Source organism: Lactuca sativa, chromosome 4 (genome assembly GCF_002870075.4).
Source record: "Lactuca sativa cultivar Salinas chromosome 4, Lsat_Salinas_v11, whole genome shotgun sequence".
NCBI lineage: Eukaryota > Viridiplantae > Streptophyta > Magnoliopsida > Asterales > Asteraceae > Lactuca > Lactuca sativa.
Window position 1 is genome coordinate 187402287 of NC_056626.2, and position 19786 is coordinate 187422072.

The 19786-nt window shown below is 30.7% G+C and overlaps 1 protein-coding gene across 1 annotated transcript; it reads right to left on the reverse strand.

Annotated features, from left to right (window-relative positions):
- Positions 1-12450: 12450 nt before the first annotated feature.
- LOC111918956 (thionin-like protein 2) lies at positions 12451-13031 on the reverse strand. The gene is made up of 3 exons (XM_042901690.1): positions 12704-13031; positions 12596-12603; positions 12451-12504 (listed from the first exon to the last, which is right to left on the reverse strand). Exons 1-3 carry the CDS (start codon positions 13029-13031, stop codon positions 12451-12453), a joined length of 390 nt encoding a protein of 129 aa, XP_042757624.1.
- Positions 13032-19786: the final 6755 nt, after the last annotated feature.

Consider the following 19786-nt stretch of genomic DNA (forward strand, 5'->3'; position numbering starts at 1 on the left):
GCTTCCCACCAGACTAAGGCTTCTCCGATGAGCATTGCAGAAGCATAATTAGCCTTATCTTCATTAATCACATGAGAAATACGGAATACTTTTTCTGTGTTCTAGATCCAGGTAAAAACAACAATGGGATTAAGAACACCTAAAAACTCCGTAGCACCATTACTCTTGAAAGTTTTGAATGAGGAACGTTTCGCCTCCCCTTTTGAAGATTCTCCGGTGGTGGCTTTCTCTTTACCTTTATCACTAACCTTTTTGTGTTCTTCGAGAGTCTTCCGAATAACACCAGTAAGTTTATCCACAAGTCGCTCCTCACGAGGGGATACTGAAGTATTTACTTCATCAGGATGAGGATCTCCACCCACATTTGGTGTATGACTACTCACCTGTTCAACCATTGCTCTGAAAATTTGGAGTAACATAGTATTTTAGAATATTAGGATTTATCATTACCTAATATTTCACTTAAGTCTTTCCTATGGTTTGTATCCATGTACTTACAATGAATCCGTTCATATATTGAACTTCCAATAGTTTAAGTCCAAATACCAATATGTGGGATTTAGTTCGCTTAAACTATTGCTCTGATATCATGATTGTGAGAACCCACTCTTTAAACTTTACGATATTATTACTTCAAACATGCTACATGTATATTCATAATATAATTTACAAAAGTCTGGATACAAACCAACTATTAAGAATTTTACAAAGTTTTATATATCATATAACTTCCCAGGAATTTATACACCAAGTACAAAAGTGATAATATTAACTATTCTACCTCTTCTTACAGTACATAACTATACTGGATGCTTATCACCTGCAATAGTTAAAACACTGAGAGGGATAAGCGGGTGACGCTTAGTGAGTTCAATAACAGTTACAATATATTGCTATGTCATATATATATATATATATATATATATATATATATATATATATATATATATATATATATATATATATCAGAAGCAAGGAGGGACAGAGAACAACAAAAGCATATGTGAATCATATGACAAGCTTTCCATATCAACCAATGATTTGATTCAAAGATTTACAATCAATGAGATACAACAATTTCAACATGATATACATTAACAAGACTTCAGTCCAAGTGACACAGAAAATAAACAATTTCTAAATATCATTTTGCTAGAATATACAGGCTTTCAGCCTTACCTAGCCCGATGCCAATACCAAAAGTGATACGAATCATGCTCTACATGGCCAAAGGCACAAAGTTAATACCAGAAATGATACGAGACATGCTCTACATGGCCAAAGGCATAAATCCAATACCAGAATAATACGAGACATGTTCTACATGGCCAAAGGCTCAATGCCAATACCAAAAATGATATGAGTCATGCTCTACATGATCAACGCTATAAAACCAAAATAACACATGAAAGCATATTTGACATATAACACATAATATACAATTGTCCCTATATTGAACTGACCGTGAAATAGCCGAATGATAAAATGATAACTTGGGCAGCACTTTGTTTTTAAAAATGACTTTATTTGACGAAACCGGGGATTTTAGTTGAAAACCGGGCTTTGAGTGGGCAGAGTTTCGACTGAAAATATTATTTTCTCGGGGTCTTCGGTGCTCCGGGGCTTGCTTCGGGTGTTGGGGTAGTTCCCTAGGCTTCGGGGGGGGGGGGGGGGGGGGGGGGTGTTAGGGTAATTTGAGAGAGATTAGAGGGTGAAAGAGAGTCAAATTGTAAACAAAATTCCGGAAGACCTTGCTTTCTATTTATAGTAACGGAAGTCCAGCATTACGCTGGGCGTACTGCGTAACGATGCTCTACGTTGAGCGTAAGCCTAGTACGCGGCATGTAGAGTGATGCGTGGCATCGGTTCGGTTCCCGGACCTAGGACGTGTCAAGAGTGTATGATGCGTGTCCTCCGTTCGTAGTACACTAGGCGTACGGCCTCCTCGAAGTTTGTGACTAAAACTTCAAAAATTCATATATTTCGCATACGAGTTCCCTTTTTAACGTTCTTTATATTCACGCGTAGGTGAGATTATACTTTACAACTTTCGTTTAGACTTCGTCGGCTAATTTTGAATTCATTTTTAATATTATATTTTTAATAGGCTGAGACAGGAAAAGTCCGTTAAAATTTCATAACTTCTTCATCCGACGTCCGTTTTCGTCTGTCCTTTTACCGTTGTACTACTATTGACGAGATCTTCGATTCTCGTTTAGGTTGTGTCGGCTAAAAATCACTCGATCTTTATTTCGAGTTTCGGGCTGTGTACTGCTATGCTGAATCTTAGAAAAATCATAATTTTTTCATACGAAGTCAGATTTGGACGTTTTTTTTATGAAATTTTCGGTTGAACGAATACTACGAATTTCATTTAGATCACTAAAGCTAAAAAGTAGTTTATTGGAAACTCACTTTTTACGTCATATAGCGTCGTGCCGATTCTGTCGCGAAGTTTTAATAAGTCATAACTTTTTCGTTATAACTCGGATTTCAGTGCAGTTTTCGCCTAAATGTTTCTAACGAGATAATTTACAACTTTCAATACCTTTAGTTTTACTTATTTCCATCTTAAATTTTACATTTTCGTTAATTTCAATATTTGACTTTTGATTGGAATCTCATAAGACTTCCCATCACTTTCCGAATGGTTCTAAACATAGTTTACTTCAAGTCTCATAAAACTATCTTGTTAGAACTCAACGCTCAAAATCATATATTATATAATAATATTCACTTTTAATCTATCAACCTTAATAGCTTATGAACTGTAATTCAACCTTGTACACTGTCAGGGGTGGACCTAGGGGTGGTCCACGGTGGCACTCGCAACCCCTAACTTTTCCGTGTGAAGCGGAAATTTTTTCGAAAATTTTATTTTTTCTACTACCGTACAACCCCTAACTCTCCGGTGCAATTCCTACTATAAAATCCTGCGTCCGCCCCTATACACTGTGCAGTTTGTGTAGTACTTTTAGCTACTGTCAATTTGTGGGAGAAAATGGAAGTTACAAATTGTATATATTTATAATGTTTGTATCCGGTTGTTAACCGAAAAAATTCGTTTGGTTCTAGTCCAACAGGCCGTACCTACTACCTACCACTATCTATACAATATCTATTCTATCTCTTTCTGTTTTAATTCGAAGGAAGAATGGAGGGGGTTGACTAGGTTTCTGTAATGCCGAAGTTTCAATATCAAAAATATATTATAAAATTAAGGTAATAAATAAAAGAACTCATATCGATATTGTTAGCGAATCGTAACAATATATCTATCCATAGAAGGTGACCTACAATAACTTAAAACATCAATGCAAGCCTACCATATGTTTTTATTTTTTAGGGCTTATGTCATAAAAACCCTCAAGTTTTTAGGGTTTTGTCGGTTTTGTCTAAAGTTGAATTTTATGTTCGTTTTTACCTTAACATTTTCGAAAATATGTTCGGTTTTACCTTTTTACCGGTGATAACAGGTTACCATCATATTAACTTCGCAAAAAACCCTTAAGTTTATAGTTTTTCTTACGTTTTACCCTTAAGTTTATAATTTTTTTTACACTGTTACCCTATGTATCTTTTTTTTTTTCATATTATACGTATTCAGACAGAAAAATCATATTTATATATGAAAAAAATTTAATTAAATATTGTATTTACATTTTTTAATGTTATATATATATATATATATATATATATATATATATATATATATATATATATATATATATGTGTGTGTGTGTGTGTGTGTGTGTGTGTGTATGTGTGTGTACATGTTTTTTTCTTGGATAAACCATTTAAGATGTAAAAAACAAATTAATATGTTTTTAGAACTAAAAATACGTATTTTTATGTATTTAAAAATATACATATTAATAAAAAAACTTGTTTAATCATAAACATGTTTATATAAGTATATACATATATTTTTAGAAGTGTAAATATGTATTTTGCTATATGTTTTTTTAAAGTATAAATATATTTTTAGAAGTAAAGATACATATTAATATATAAAAATGTAAAAAAATGTATTTATACTTCTAAAAACTATATCTATAAAACACGTATTCGTAATTCTAAAAATATTATTTATTTTTTTAAATGATATATAACCTTGCAAAAACACACACAAACACAAACAAATATATATATATATATATATATATATATATATATATATATATATATATATATATATATATATAACATTAAAAAAATACAATATTTAATCAAACATTTTTTCGTATATAAATACGATTTTTCTGCATGAATACGTATATTATAAAAAAAAATACTTAGGGTAAAAGTGTAAAAAAATTATAAACTTAAGGGTAAAAATACAAAAAAAAAATGGTAAACTTAAGGGTTTTTTTTGCGAATTTAATATAATGGTAACCTGGAAAACCTGTTATCACCGGTAAAATGGTAAAACCGAACATAAAATTCAACTTTGGGCAAAACCGATAAAACCTTGAAAACTTGAGGGTTTTTATGACATTAACCCTATTTTTTATATAATTTTCTTTTTGTTAGCCATAATAAAATTTTATTAAATGGTATGTAAATTTTGGTAAAGCAGTAACAGTTATCTCATATGAACAAGGCGTGCAGGAAAAAACTAATTCAAACCGACTAATCAATTTTAAACCGACCAACTAAATTGGGTATCCAATTATAATTCGATTGGAATGGTTCTAAATTTTATTATCCAATGTGGATAAGTCAGTTGTTGGAAGACCATCGAAATCCAATTCCAAACCAAATGATCAAATTGCTATTCAGTTATCATTTATGTTGTGATATATCCGGTTATCATCGAGTTTCAATTGGATATATTCAATAATAACTAGATGAGGAACCCCGTTTTGTGGGGCAGTGACAGACCTTAGTGGGCATTTGGTGTCCCAGACCACTGCTCGTGTCGGAATTTTTTTTTTGTTTTTTTTATTTGGTGCACCCGCTTGAAGTACGAGGGACATCCCTATTAAAATAGTCTGCGTCCGCCACAATGTGGGGTATGGATTTGTTAACAATATAGAAAATAAGAGATTAGTGATCAATTGTTTTGGTCGTTTGTGGTACACTTTGACAGTTTGGTCCGTTGTGGGTTATGTATGTTGTGTTATATTTTCTTGTCAGTGTGCATAAGATTATGATAATATTGTAATAGATACATGATGAAAACCAAAGAACTTCGGTATAAAGCGGTGGAATATTGGAAGATGAATAAGAGGCGGTGAGCCGAAGGAAGAAGCACGTGTCTAAAAGAGCAAAATCCATAGCATAGGTCAAAATGCTTTTTTTAGAACTGTATATGTTATATAAATATGAGTAAATTACTGAAATTGTCCCTATAGTTTGGTAAAAATTACACGTTTGGTCCTAATTTTTTTTTGCAATCGGATCGTCCCTATGGTTTGACTTTGTTGCGTTTTTCGTCCCTATGGTTTGGTCAAAATTGCACGTTTGGTCCCTAACTTTATGTAAGGGACGAAAAACGCAACAAAAGCGAACCATAGGGACGAAAAACGCAACAAAATCAAACCACAGGGACTATCCGAATGCAAAAAAAAGTTAGGGACCAAATGTGTAATTTTGACCAAACCATAGGGACGATTGCAGTAATTTACTCTATAAATATTTGGCCTTAATATTAGTTTTGGATATCAAGTTATAAAGAGTGGTCCATAAAGTCTTTGTTCAAAAAGTGGGTCACCTCAGCGTTAGATCAACTTCACTGCTTTCTACGGGCGTGTTTGGCAAAAGTAGCTGTTAGCTGGAAGTGAGTAGCGGGTAGCTGGTAGCGTGTATCTGGTAGCTGGTAGCGGGAAGCTGTAACTTTTATTTGTTATATGAATGTTTGACAAAAGTAGCTGGAAGCTTTTGAAATATATAAAATTACATAAAAGGACAATTGATTAAAAATAAAAATATATATAAATATATTTTTAAGGGTAATTATGGAAATTGATTTCAAAAGCTCCAGAGCGTTTTGTTAAAAACTACATGTAGTAGCTTTTAAAATCGAAGCGTTTTGTTAAAACTAAAAGCTAAATGCTCGTACTGCCAAACGAAACTTTTTGTTTAAATCAGAGTGTTTTGTCAAAAGCTAAAAGCTAGAAGCTCCCAAACGCTTTCAAAAGCTCCGTGTCAAACACGCCCTACTAGTTCTTACTCACATTAAGAAATATCTGCCACTGCACATCATAAAAAAAACTTTTAATTTTTATTTATTTTAAGCACCCAATTTTAATAGAAACACAAATTTCTAAAACAAAATAAAATTTTCATTAAACAAAATAAAATTACATTACTAAAACTGGAAATAAAAATTACATTAAAAACTTAAAAAACATAAACTAAGAATAAGCTTAAATTAAAATTACATTGAAAAGATATTTTTTTCAAGTCAATAGGTAGAATTTATAATTTAAACATTCCAATTAAATTATTAATATATCAAAACACAATAATTAATAAAAATATTATGTAAGAAATCCTAAATCAAAATGACAAAGACGTGCTCAACTTATCGATGAAATTTGAATAACTAGAATGAAAATAAGAATATTAAATTAGATTGTTCCTCTCTCTCTCTCTCTCCCGCTCCCTCTCCCTCTCCCTGACAAAGACGTGCTCAACTTATCGATGAAATTTGAATAACTAGAATGAAAATAAGGATATTAAATTAGATTGTTCCCCTCTCTCTCTCTCTCCCCCCCCCCCCCCCCCCCCCCCCCTCTCTCTCTCACTCACACACACACACACACCACATCACAAGGCAGAGGTGGTATTCCCACATAAGTGATGCAACCAAGTCAACTTACGCATGAAAACCCCTTCCATTCCGTTTAGCCTCACATGAAGTCACATGTATAGACCATTAATTTTCAACACTTTGTATAGAAACTAAATTTCCATAGGGTTGCCGATTATGAAACTAAATAAATCAATTAATGTGAAAAGGCAATACACATCATGATGGTGTAGTCTTATTCAAACACTAACCGACGACCCCTCCAAATCATCTCCTCTCCCTACCTCCCTTTCATTGTTGACCCCAACCACTAAATTTCATTTGACAGTTACCGTCTCCAATATGAAGAATCTCATCCTTGCTACTTCATGGATGGAAAAAAAAGCAATACACATCATGGTCTGAACTCTTCAAGATCGACCACCATGCCTATCAAGTTATCAATCACATACTTACTCCTGACCCTCCAACCAAACCTTTAGAGGACACCACTTCGCATGTCAAGGAATCTTGGTCTCGTCTTGACGCCATTATTCTACAATGGATCTATGACATAATGTATAACGATCTTCTCAATACCATTCTCGCTACTGATTCAATCACAAAACAAGGTTGTTAACATCTTCAAAATATCTTCCGAGAAAATAAAAAATCACCTATAATTTATCTTGAGAATCAGTTATTTAACATCCATGTCAAATCTTTTCCCAATGTCCCTTCTTATTGTCATGAGTTAAAAAATCATGCAAACCAACTATCCACTGTGGATACACTCATTTATGAACATCATATGGTTCTCTAACTCATTTTTGGCTTAAATGAACAATATGATGGTGTCGTAACCTTGATCTAAATTTGACCCACTATCCCCTTCTCCGAATCCCAATCAAAATTGGTACTCAAAGAATGTAACATCCTCAAAATATGCATAATAGTTTTTGCCATTTTCAATAAAAATATTTTTTTATTAAGAAATAACTAAAATAAAATAAAAAATGTTTTAAAATACAATTAGTATTATAATAAAGTTTTATTGTTAATTAAAATGATTATTGAAGACGTGAAATATAATTAATTAGAAAATTGATAAAATTGGTTAAAAGTGTCAACTTGCTTAAAAAATGGGTTGGACTAATTGGGTGGACCAAACTAGGTGCAAAGAATTTAAATGTCATACAATATAGTGGAGGAGGACCATAAATATTTGTGATGCCTAGATAAGATGTTAGGGAAATGGTACCAGTTAGCTAAACTATGTGCAATGAGAGATAAAATATGACATAAACCTATAGTAGTGAAGTATATAAGGGAAGTGTTCTCCCTAATTAGAGAAGAATGACGTATAATAGGAGGAAAGATCAATGAAGGATCTTGAGTTGATTTTTGGTGACGAACTAAGCTAGGGTTTGGAAGGTAAATATATTCTTCTTCTTCTTCCATATTAGCGATCTAAGGCTTAGGATTAGAGACAAATTCCGAAAATTGTAGTGCATGAAGTTTATTAGTTGATCTTAGTATTGAGTATAACATTTAAACACCTAAACTTCATTAATCAAACCACAATATGCTTGTGGTGGAGTTTAGTGAGAGATTGGAAGCTTGAAGCTCCATCCATGGGGAATCAAGGTGATTTGTGATAATTAAGTTTAAATGATGGAAATAGTCTTAATACAATGAGCTTAAATCAAATCACACGATGAATTTTATATATATATATATATATATATATATATATATATATATATATATATATATATATATATATATATATATATATATATATATATATATATAGAGGTGGGTTCAATTGAGAAAATAAAAAAGGTTGAGAATGGGGGAATCATTCTCAGCCACTCATTTTATTCAAACATAAAAAGACACGGTGACAAACTTGTAAATATGAGAACAACCTTCAATCTCAAATACGTATCTGTAGTTCAAACCCATTCATCGTTCATCATCCAAATTTCTTCTCCAACTTTCAACAATCATTCAGATTTCTTCAATTAAACCATCATCAACATCATCCAGTGCTAATCAATCATCGATCTTCGTCAATAATCAACACGATTCAACAGTTAACAACAAAAATTCGTTTTTGGTTCTTTTAATTCAACCTTCAATTGTGCTTGAATACGATCAGATCTTCAACATCTATGATTAATTATACTTCCAGCGTTATTAGATCAACATCATCGATAATCAACAAAAATCCACTTCATATCATTCATTCAACATCGATTATCAAATAAAACTTGAAAACTGAGGTTAGAAAAATATCAAATCGTTTTTTTTTTTTTTGAAAAATTTCATATAATTCTCTATCAATCTACTCTTTTGTAAGATTTAAATGGTCAAAATATCATGTTTTTAACATTTTTATAAAAAGTTAAATTCTATGCACTCCAACTGTTTGATGAAATGCATGAACTAAATTATCCCGTTATATTCATATATGAATATGTTTTCTCAGTATATGATTATTAAAACAAAAAAACAAATATGCAAGTCTGTATGTTATTCATATGTGAATAACATATAAAAATTATATATATTTGTGAAAATACCTTGTAATATTCATATGTGAATATACTGTGTAATATTCATAAGTGAATATATCATCTAATATTCACAAATGAATATACTATGTAATATTCACATGTGATATACCATGTAATACTATATAATATTCAGATATGAAAATATTATCTAATATTCATAAGTGAATATACCATCTAATATTCACAAGTGAATATACTATGTAATATTCATAAGTGAATGCATCGTCTAATATTTAAATATGAATATACTATGTTTATTATATGCTATATTCATATATGAATGATACTTAAATTGTAAAAAAAAAATTAGTCATAGTTTTTATTCATAACTGAATAACGAATGTACTGTAGTAAAAACCTGATTTATTTTTATTCACTTATGAATAACGATAGCTGAAAATATAAAAAAAAAAAAAATTTTATTTTATCTTAAAACTATATCAATATGGATGTCTATTTGTAGAGAATAAAAAATCATGAATTTTGGTATATTTAAAATCATTTTTTGATAAAAATAGCTTATAAAAATTAAAAAAACGAAAAAAACTATGTTTTTGTATATATTAAGGTAATGATTAGCATAGTTTAAGGAAATATGTTATGTTGGAAAACACATGTGCATTCGTTTCCCATTTCCGCCGGTACGTTGGAGGATTTTGCGGCAAAAATAAATGATTGGCTGAGAATGATTCTCCCATTCTCAACCTTTTTTTTTCTCAATTGAACTCTCCCCTATATATATATATATATATATATATATATATATATATATATATATATATATATATATATATATATATATATATATATATATATATATATATATATATATATTAAATCCAAAGGAGCTTAGGAATAGTACTTTTTTAGGCTTCAGGTTTTTGCCATAAAAGTTTGTTGAATTTGACACTTGTAGTCCCTAAAATCAAAATTTTTACATTTTTGCCTTTTAATTAAGTTTTTCTGCCTTAAGGTTTTTGCCACAAATCTTTAATGACTTTGACACGTTTAGTCCTTACAGTCAAAAGTTTTACGTTTTGGTGTTTTTGCCAAAAATCTTTAATGAATTTGACACTTTTTGTCCTTATAGTCAAAACTTTTACATTTTGATATAAAAAAACACAAAAAACCTCCTTTAAAATTTTGCCACCACATTTTCCCAACTTTGACAACTTTAACATTATTGTCAAGACATTTTTGGATTTTCTTCACCAATGTCCCTTCTTTTCGTTGTACACTTTTGACATATAATTTTAGGGGTTGTCGATTTTCTCTCCTATTTATGGTGATTTACAATTTCAGCACACATCTTTTAAAGCTGACCGATTTTTTCCATATTACCCCAAAAGCGGCATAGACGCGAGTTCTTTACTAGTTATCAATAATCACCATGAAATTCTTCACTTATATGTAATTATGCATTAATCAAGGGCTTTTATGTCAATCCGTGAATTTTGGAAGGTAATATCATTGTAAACTTATAGAAACTAACATGGATTGAGGCACTATATCATGTAAAGGTGGATTTATTGATGTTTGATTATATTAGAAATGATTTCGAAGGAAATGGAGTATGAATTACATCAACTCTAGAATCATCAATTCCAACTCTTAAACTCATTAGAATTGAGTAATCCATGGTGAAATAAGTATATAAGAGCTTATTAATTTGTTTTGAGAGTTTATTAAGATCTTATTGTTGGTATAGAATGGAATTTAGTAAAGTAAAATAGCTATTAAGAGCTTATAGATAAAAAAATGGTAGTCAAGGGTTACATGAGCTTCTTTATAGCTCATATGAACATAAATTGTCTTAATCAGTAAGTCAATAAAAAGAAAGGACTTAACTGAGACAAAATACTATTATTTGAATTTATTGAAGTCATTAGGACTCATATATCAAGTTCGGAAGCAAATGGAGAAAAGTACACTACTTAAATGATAAAAACTATTTTTCTAGAATGAACTGAGTGTTACACGACCATGTATCTCAAGGGAAAATATTTGCACGACCATGTAACCATTTTTAATGTTATAAAATGATTTATAAAGCTTAACCTCTTAGTCTTTAACCTATAGTTGTTCCCAAACATTCCATATGAGGTTAAGACAAGCATAAAGAGACAAAGAAAATAGAGTAATCTCTTAGGGGCATTTTGGTAATTTTGGTAACCTTTTGTATACATCATTAGGCGGTGCTTAGGAAGGTAATTTCACTTTAAATCAGGGTGGATTAACACCCTGATCTAACAAGGTGACTACATACCCAAAGTATATGTCCTATATCACTTATTTGAAATGTTTTGGAGTGTATATATATATATATATATATGTGTGTGTGTGTGTGTGTGTGTATATATATATATATATATATGTATATATATACACACACACACACACACCTTGATTTCTATGTGGCCTTATGATATGTTTGTTAATTTCATAAAATGGTGTTGGAATGGTTTGAAAGGGGTAAAGAGAAATAGTTTCAAAAATTGTTTGAACATCCTTAATATGCATAGCATGTAGGATGATAATTGAAACTGTCTGTGACAAATGAGTGATTCCTTAAAGGAAAAAGGATCAAGAATCCTAGATTTAGGGGAGTGATTCCATTGAGTTGGACGGAAGTGATTTCCTAGACTCTAAGCTACAAGCTTAGAGATGGAATTTACAAATCAATTCATGAGGTTTATGATAATGGTTATATGATTTAATAATAATTTTAATTTTTTATAGTAATTGATTTGATAGTAATTTTAAAATTGTTTTTATGGTAATTTCAACGTCATTGTATGATTTGATGAGAAAATTTCGACACAAACATCCTGATTTGATGTTAACATTGGAGTAGTACCATATAATATTATACGAATCGACCACAACAAATTGCCCCAAATATTATAATTATTGTAAAAAAATTCTTGAATGCCTAACATCCAAAATCCAAATAAAGACAATCACCTTCGCACCTTATGCATCATAGTCTCTTATAAACCACAATTGTTTTTATGATACATGATTTCTTAAAGCGCATAGCCATAGTAGTATTTTCTTTGATATCAAAATCTACTTTCACAGCCACATCAATACAAGATCAAGAATATCCCGATTAAGGTGCCAAATAATAACTCATGGTGCACTTGTTGGAACAAGAATCCACACATCTTCCCATGCTTTCTCCATCTGAAAAACTCAACATATTAAATGCGTATCAAAAATCAAAAACCCAATTTACATGCTTTTCATATGTTTAACCTGGTACTTAAAGTCTCACCCTTATCACTTCATTAAAAAAAACAAACATCAAAACTATACCTAAAGTTTGTTTTATCTACAAATCATATATTTTAGTCACCAAAAGAGTGAAGAAAAGAATGCTTACCGAGATTATGTGGTTTGCTAATGTTCGAACACAAAGAAGTGGCACAACCAAGCTTGCAATAGCCAAAATTTTCTCCATATCCATCCACAGCCATAGCCATTGTGTTAGAAGGTGTATCAAGACATTTTTTGAGGCATGTAGATGTACATGTACACATATTTTGGGGTTCAATTAGACAGAAAAATAAGCACCTGCCATAACAATCAGTAAAAGGAAAAGGATTAGTAGGCGTTGTGCCATTTGCATCCTGTCCTGACACCATCCCCATAACCATCATGATGATATTGAAGATCATCATCATCACTTTCACCATTTTCTTGCCCTCCATTTTTCTGTTTTGTATTGGTTTAACCTCTAATATATTCTTGATTATATAGAGGAGAAATAAATTTTCTTGATCAAGTTAATGCTTTTGTGTGAACTAGGTATGATCCCAATTTATTAAAAGATGTGCATATTGTTTTATGTCGTATCTGGTATGTGCTGGTGTAAAATATATTTAATTGACTCCATATAAAATATAATTATGTGTTTGGAAGGCTAGCATTTATATTCACCAGTTGTATTTTTAAATAAATACAAAGTCAAGAAAAATATAATTATAAACATAATGATTAACTATTTATTTCCATAAAATAATTGATTTACTTTAATATAATACTAATTATATTAAATTGGGTTTATTGTATTACATATATGAAAGTATATTGTTGTAATCTAATTGTATACATTGATTGCCACAATAAATGTACATTAAGTGAATGAAAAATATAGCAAGAGAAATCAATGATACTTTTTAAAATAATAAATAAAAATATAATGAGTTGGTCTGAGATGGAAATGAGGTAAATATGAATAAATATATTGTATATCTATAATAATAATAACTATAAATATATTGTTGGTTTGCATATAATAGTTGATTGAGGACAATTATCAAAAATTCTATAAGTTTATCCCTATGGTTACATTTCTGGTGGGTTTTTGTGGTTTCATTTTATTAAAAACTACAAATTTTATCCCTATGGTTGTAACCTTTTTTAGGTTGAAGTCCCCAAACTTTTAATTTTGCATAGAATGTCCTTATGAAAATATTTCGTTGTGGTTTTGGTCCCTCAAATTTACACATTTCGTTTAATTTTGTTAAATCATGTTAAATTGACTTTTTATCCTCTATTTTAATACAAATATTGATATTAAATAGAAAACAACCCCACGTCCCATCCGGACCCACCCACATACCTCTCTCACTATCTCTCTCTCTCTCTCTCTCTCTCCACTCTCATCACACACTCCTTCTCAAAGCATTCACCCTTTCTCCTATCTCTCGACTTTTTCTTCTCTTCCTATCTGATGAGCATACGTCGACGACTGTAATTGTTATTTCTCTTCTTTATCGTCTTTATATCTCCAAAAGCATGATCACACTTTATTCTTATATACAAAGCTTTATACCTCTTCCTCTTCATATATAATCTTTTTTAATATAAGCTAGAAAAGGCTCGTCGATCCTAAGGCTAATTGAAACCCTAAGGCTAATCGTCGAGTTTCCTTCTTGCAAATCGATGGTTACACTCGCAAACATAAATTAGTTAGAATGTTGCAAACAAATCTAACATTTTACATTAGCCTACAAGTAATATGAAAAATAATTTAGAACCTAATCTGGTTGCAATGACATGTGAAATTATTTCTCATGGTCTGGGAAGATGAAATCATGTTATTGTTGGTGATGTTTCTAATCATCTTAATGAACTTGTTGACAAAATTCTTCAAAAGTAATGAAAAAAATGATTGATTCTTCAAACCCCTAAGAAAGTCAATGATGCCAGGGGATGATTTGGAAGTGTTATAGACCTTCAAACCCCTAAGAAAGTCTTTGTAAATCACATGTATTGACATCTAGAACATTATCTAAAAAGTTAAACATATATTATCCCGTTTGATGTATGATATCTGCCAATTTCTTTTGTTTCTTGTAACCTATACATATAATTCATAATTCGATCATAATATGCATTTACACTAATGATAATTCAAATGAAGTACAACATGTTTTGCTTAAACAAAAATAATCTGATCACCTTCGCCTTCTGAACTGCTCAAATCATTAGAAAACACCATCTATTTCATTTTTTTTGCATGCAAAGCTTCATAGAGTTCATTGAGAGTAATAATATCACATATAAATGATAATATCTTTGAAACTTGAGTAGGATCTCGAAAGCGAACATAAAATATCAATTCGAAAGTATGATCGATGAGGTTTCCTCCATCATGAAGTTTGTGTAGAAACAACTTCTACTTTAAATAAATTTTAATTGTAAGATCTCTTTTCTTTCGTATGGATTCCTATTTGATCCAACAAACATCTTTTTAGATGCATTTTATTAATATTTTAACACGCATAATTATGGTTATTGCATTGCATCTTAATTACATGCATTTTCATAATTTTGGAATTTTTTGTACATATTGATGAATCAAAATACTATGTGATGTTTGGTATTTTAAGGGCATTTTAAGCTTTGTATGATCAAGAGCGGAGCCAATAGGGGGGTTGTCAGATGCTTTTCCATATATATATATATATATATATATATATATATATATATATATATATATATATATATATATATATATATATATATATATATATATATATATATATATATAGGATCAAATGAGAACATCAAAAAGGTTGAGAACATGAGAACAAAATATATTCATGTGTGATTCCATGTATTCATTTGTGGAGAAATGATAATTTTTTACGCATTTAATTACAATTGAAGAGAAAAAGCATATTCATGTTGATTGTGCGTAAAAATTTATCATTTCTCCACAAATGATTATATGGAACTACAAATTAATATACTTGTTCTTGCGTTCTCAACCTTTTAGGTGTTCTCATTTGATCATTTCCCTATATATATATATATATATATATATATATATATATATATATATATATATATATATATATATATATATATATATATATATATAAGGTTAGGTTCATGTGAGACAGCCTAATTTTGTGAAACCGTGAGACACAATCCTAACCACTCATTTATTAGACAAAACAAAAAACATTTTTAAAATGCAAAATAATTGAAAATTTTCGAATTTTTTTTCCAATATTATTTTCGGAATATATGTTTTCCAAAATATAAAAAAAAATACCAAAAATATAAAAAATAAATACAAAAAAATACATTTTTTTACATATTTTAGTAGAATATTTGGAATATTCTATATATCTGACAAATCTAGTAAAATATTCTAAACATTCTAAAAACCATATTAGAATATGTACAGTGTAATAGTCTATTAGAATATTTCACGTATTTTTCAAAAAAAAAAACGGTAATTTTTTTTATTTATTTTTTTATTGTTATTTTTTTTAGTTAAATAAATTTCCGAAAATAATAATTAAAAAAAGAATTTTTGGATTTTTCCTTTTATTTTGCATTTTAAAATTATTTTTAGATTTGGTCTCACGGTCTCACAAAATTAGCATGGTCTCAAATGAACCTGACTCTCTCTCTCTCTCTCTCTCTCTATATATATATATATATATATATATATATATATATATATATATATATATATATATATATATATATATATATATATATATATATATATTGGGGATTGGGGATAGGTACTAAACCTCTAAAATATGTCGTTTTAACATGCTAAATATACCCGGTTTGGTTTCACTTGGTAATTATATCATTCTCCATAACATTTCTTTCTTTCATTATCGCTTTATCATCTTCGTTTTGTTTCCTCAATTATCGTTTATTACTTCATCCAAGTGAACATTACTAAACCCTAAACCTAAACCTAAACCCTAAATTTAAACCTTAAACACTAAAGCTAAACCATAAACCCTAAATCTAAACACTAAACCCTAAACCTTAAACCCTAAACCCTAACCCTAAACCCTAAACCTTAACCCTAAACCCTATACCCTAAACCCTAAACTCTAAACTCTAAACCCTATTGTGTCGATCTTGAATTTAGATCTTGAAATATTAATCGTGAATTCATTAACCGTAATCTTTATATAGTAAAACAATGTATTTTCAAGAGGTTTAGTACCTAAGCTTAGGTGGGGCTGTAATGTATATTCCCTTTTCCCATATATATTAACTAAGTGAGTACTAAATATTGGTTTTATGACTATTAATTTCATTTTTAATTGATTGATGTAAAATCATTGCAGGTGGTTGCAGGTATAACTTGTAAAAACAAGTGATGATTTAAGATTGCAAGCTTTTGTGAAATGTGGGAAATTTTGACTGACCAATTGATAAAGAATAACATCATGATAGTGTTGGCAAAATGCAGGTTGATCAACAAAATAACCAACTTGAGGTATGATCTTTTATTAGCTAGTTATGTGTGTGTATGGAAACACCATTCCAGGTGGCCTTATCCTACTGTAACAATCATATTGTATTCTTAGTTATGTGAACATTTTGTTATGTTATGTTTTGATTACAATTCCTTCTGATCCCACTACTTTGACATATACCATTCCATTTGCATATTATCTTATTTGTTAATACATGATTAGGAAGAAGAAAAGGTAACAATGGAACAAGAAAGAAAACTAATGTCAGGTGAAACAAAACAGGAATGTTAAGAAGTGCTTTATTAGCCAAACAAAAAGTAATTGACATAGTAATCCTCCATCCCAATGCTTTGAAGAGAAACACAAGAGGTAAGTTACTATCTTTTTTGAAACAAAATCTCTATTTGTAATAATATATGCTTATTTTTTTTTATCAAAAACTAATGTGGTGATGACAAGAGGTATTGGTTATATTTGATTAAGCTTCAAGTCCATATTGTTTGATATTATTTGAATTTTTTCTTTTCTTTTACTTCTTATTCTATTTCATATTTGTTAATGTCGCCAAAGAAGGCAAGGCCACCAAGATTGACATCTACTTTATATTTTAATATGACATATTTTGGTTCGTCTGCCAGTTTTATGATTTTTTTTTTCACTCAAGGCATGATTCTTTCTCTTTCAGGTTTCTAACAAAAGGGTTTAGTCACCTGAAGTTGAATAACTTCAATTCAATAACTCTTTGTATGTGAGTCTTTCATTTCTTAATTCCCAGTAAGTATTGTCCATTTGTGAGTTTATATTATGATTATGCTTTGTTGGGTTTATGATTTTGAATATAACCCCTATTAGAGATGAAGCTAAAGAGCCATAATCTCCATTAGGTCCAATAGAAAAAAAAACATATATTAACCATGACATTTACATTTGTTACTTTTCTTTAAAAAAAATGCATTTTTAGAAAGTACGGGTGTTAGGTGCGATTTGTGCACCTTTTTGCACATCTTTTAGTCCCTTTTCATACATCTATTTAGCATAATTGTTCTTCATTTGTCTTGCATTTCATCATATTCATGTTAGTCTCTAGAACAACCTTATTTGCACACTTTTATGTCTTTTTCAGGTAAATCGGAGGTTGGAACGCGCTTTGGGAAGTGTCAGGAAGCATTGGTGAAGATTCCGGGATGATCGGGCGAAAAACGAAAAAGTTGGAAAAATCAAGTTTAGATTCGGAGTCAGAGGGGTACACGGGCCGTGTTGGATTTACACTGCAAAACCAACACGGGCCGTGTCAGATTTACTCTATGTTCAACACGGGCCATGTTGACCAAAATGTGAGTTGTTGACCATGTTGAACACGCGCCGTGTCAGATTTACTCTATGTCCAACACGGGCCGTGTTCGACCCAAAAACCAACTTTTTGCAGCTTTTCCTATCTTTCATATTACGGGTTAAGGGCCATTTTTTCACACACACAACAGATCAGAGCACATTTTGAGAGGGGATTTCGAAGGTTTTTGAACGGATTTGATCATTTATCATTTGGAAACATTATTTCTCTTATTTGTAAGTTGTAATTGCACTTTAATTCAATCTTTTAAACTTGTGGTCTTGTTCTAGACATGTGTGGCTAGAACCCTAGTTTCTCCAATTTCATGTTTTGACTTCTTGGTAGTGACTTGAATCATATGACATGATGTTTGTTCTTAATTCTTATCTAATGAATTTGATTTTGCTTCAATCGAATGTTTGATTCTAATTGTGATTCTTATTGGCCATTTGAATTAGAGTTAGGTCATTCAAGTTATCTCTTTTACAAAACCCGTAATTGTTTTGTGAAATTGAACAAGTAACAAGCATTAAATTGATCTCTATTGAATGAATTTAGTGTAAATCTTATTCATACACTTTTACACTCCCGAGCTTATGAGGAGTATTAGGTGTTGTTGGGAACATTCACATAAAGCTTCATGCAATCTTATAATCTAATTCTAAGAGCTTGTTTAGATTAGGTTAATAAGGTTAGGGTTAATCAAAGATCTTGTTTTGGTTAAGTAATGTGGTGAATGGGAAGTGTTAGAGCTTATTAGCACTTTCAAGTACCAACTTAGATAGAACTGAACGAATATTGTGTCATCTTTGAGTCACATTGCTAAGTTGTCATACATGAAGTTGGAGTCCTTACAAAATCTGAATTTAATTCACTCATTTAGCTGATTGCGTGTGTTTTTAATTTGTTTGTTTAGTCATTGCACTCTAAAACCCCCCTTTTTACTGTTGGTGACCATAGTACCTTGCGCAAAGAGGTATAGACTAATTATCCCATGTCTCTGTGGATCGACCCTGCTTGCCTTGTACTACCTTTTAGTGCAGTATAGTGGGATTCTTTTGGAGTATATCGTACCCCATTATTTGTTGGGTCTGACACACCTAACAAATTGGCGCCGTTGTCGAGGACACGATGTTACTAATTGTTTTATGCCAAGATCTTTTCTTACAGGTACACCATTACCACTTGATTCAGAGATAGAGAAGACTACAAGGAGAATACGGAGGCAAGCCAAGCTTCGTAAGAGGCAACCGGTTTCCGGGACTTCTTCGCCATCTACTCCCCCGGTCATCAACATTTGGGAGGACATACCCCTCTCAAGTGTATCCGCATCAGAAACAGAAAGCCCATCACCCTCACCACAACCATCATCACCCATAAATACCAC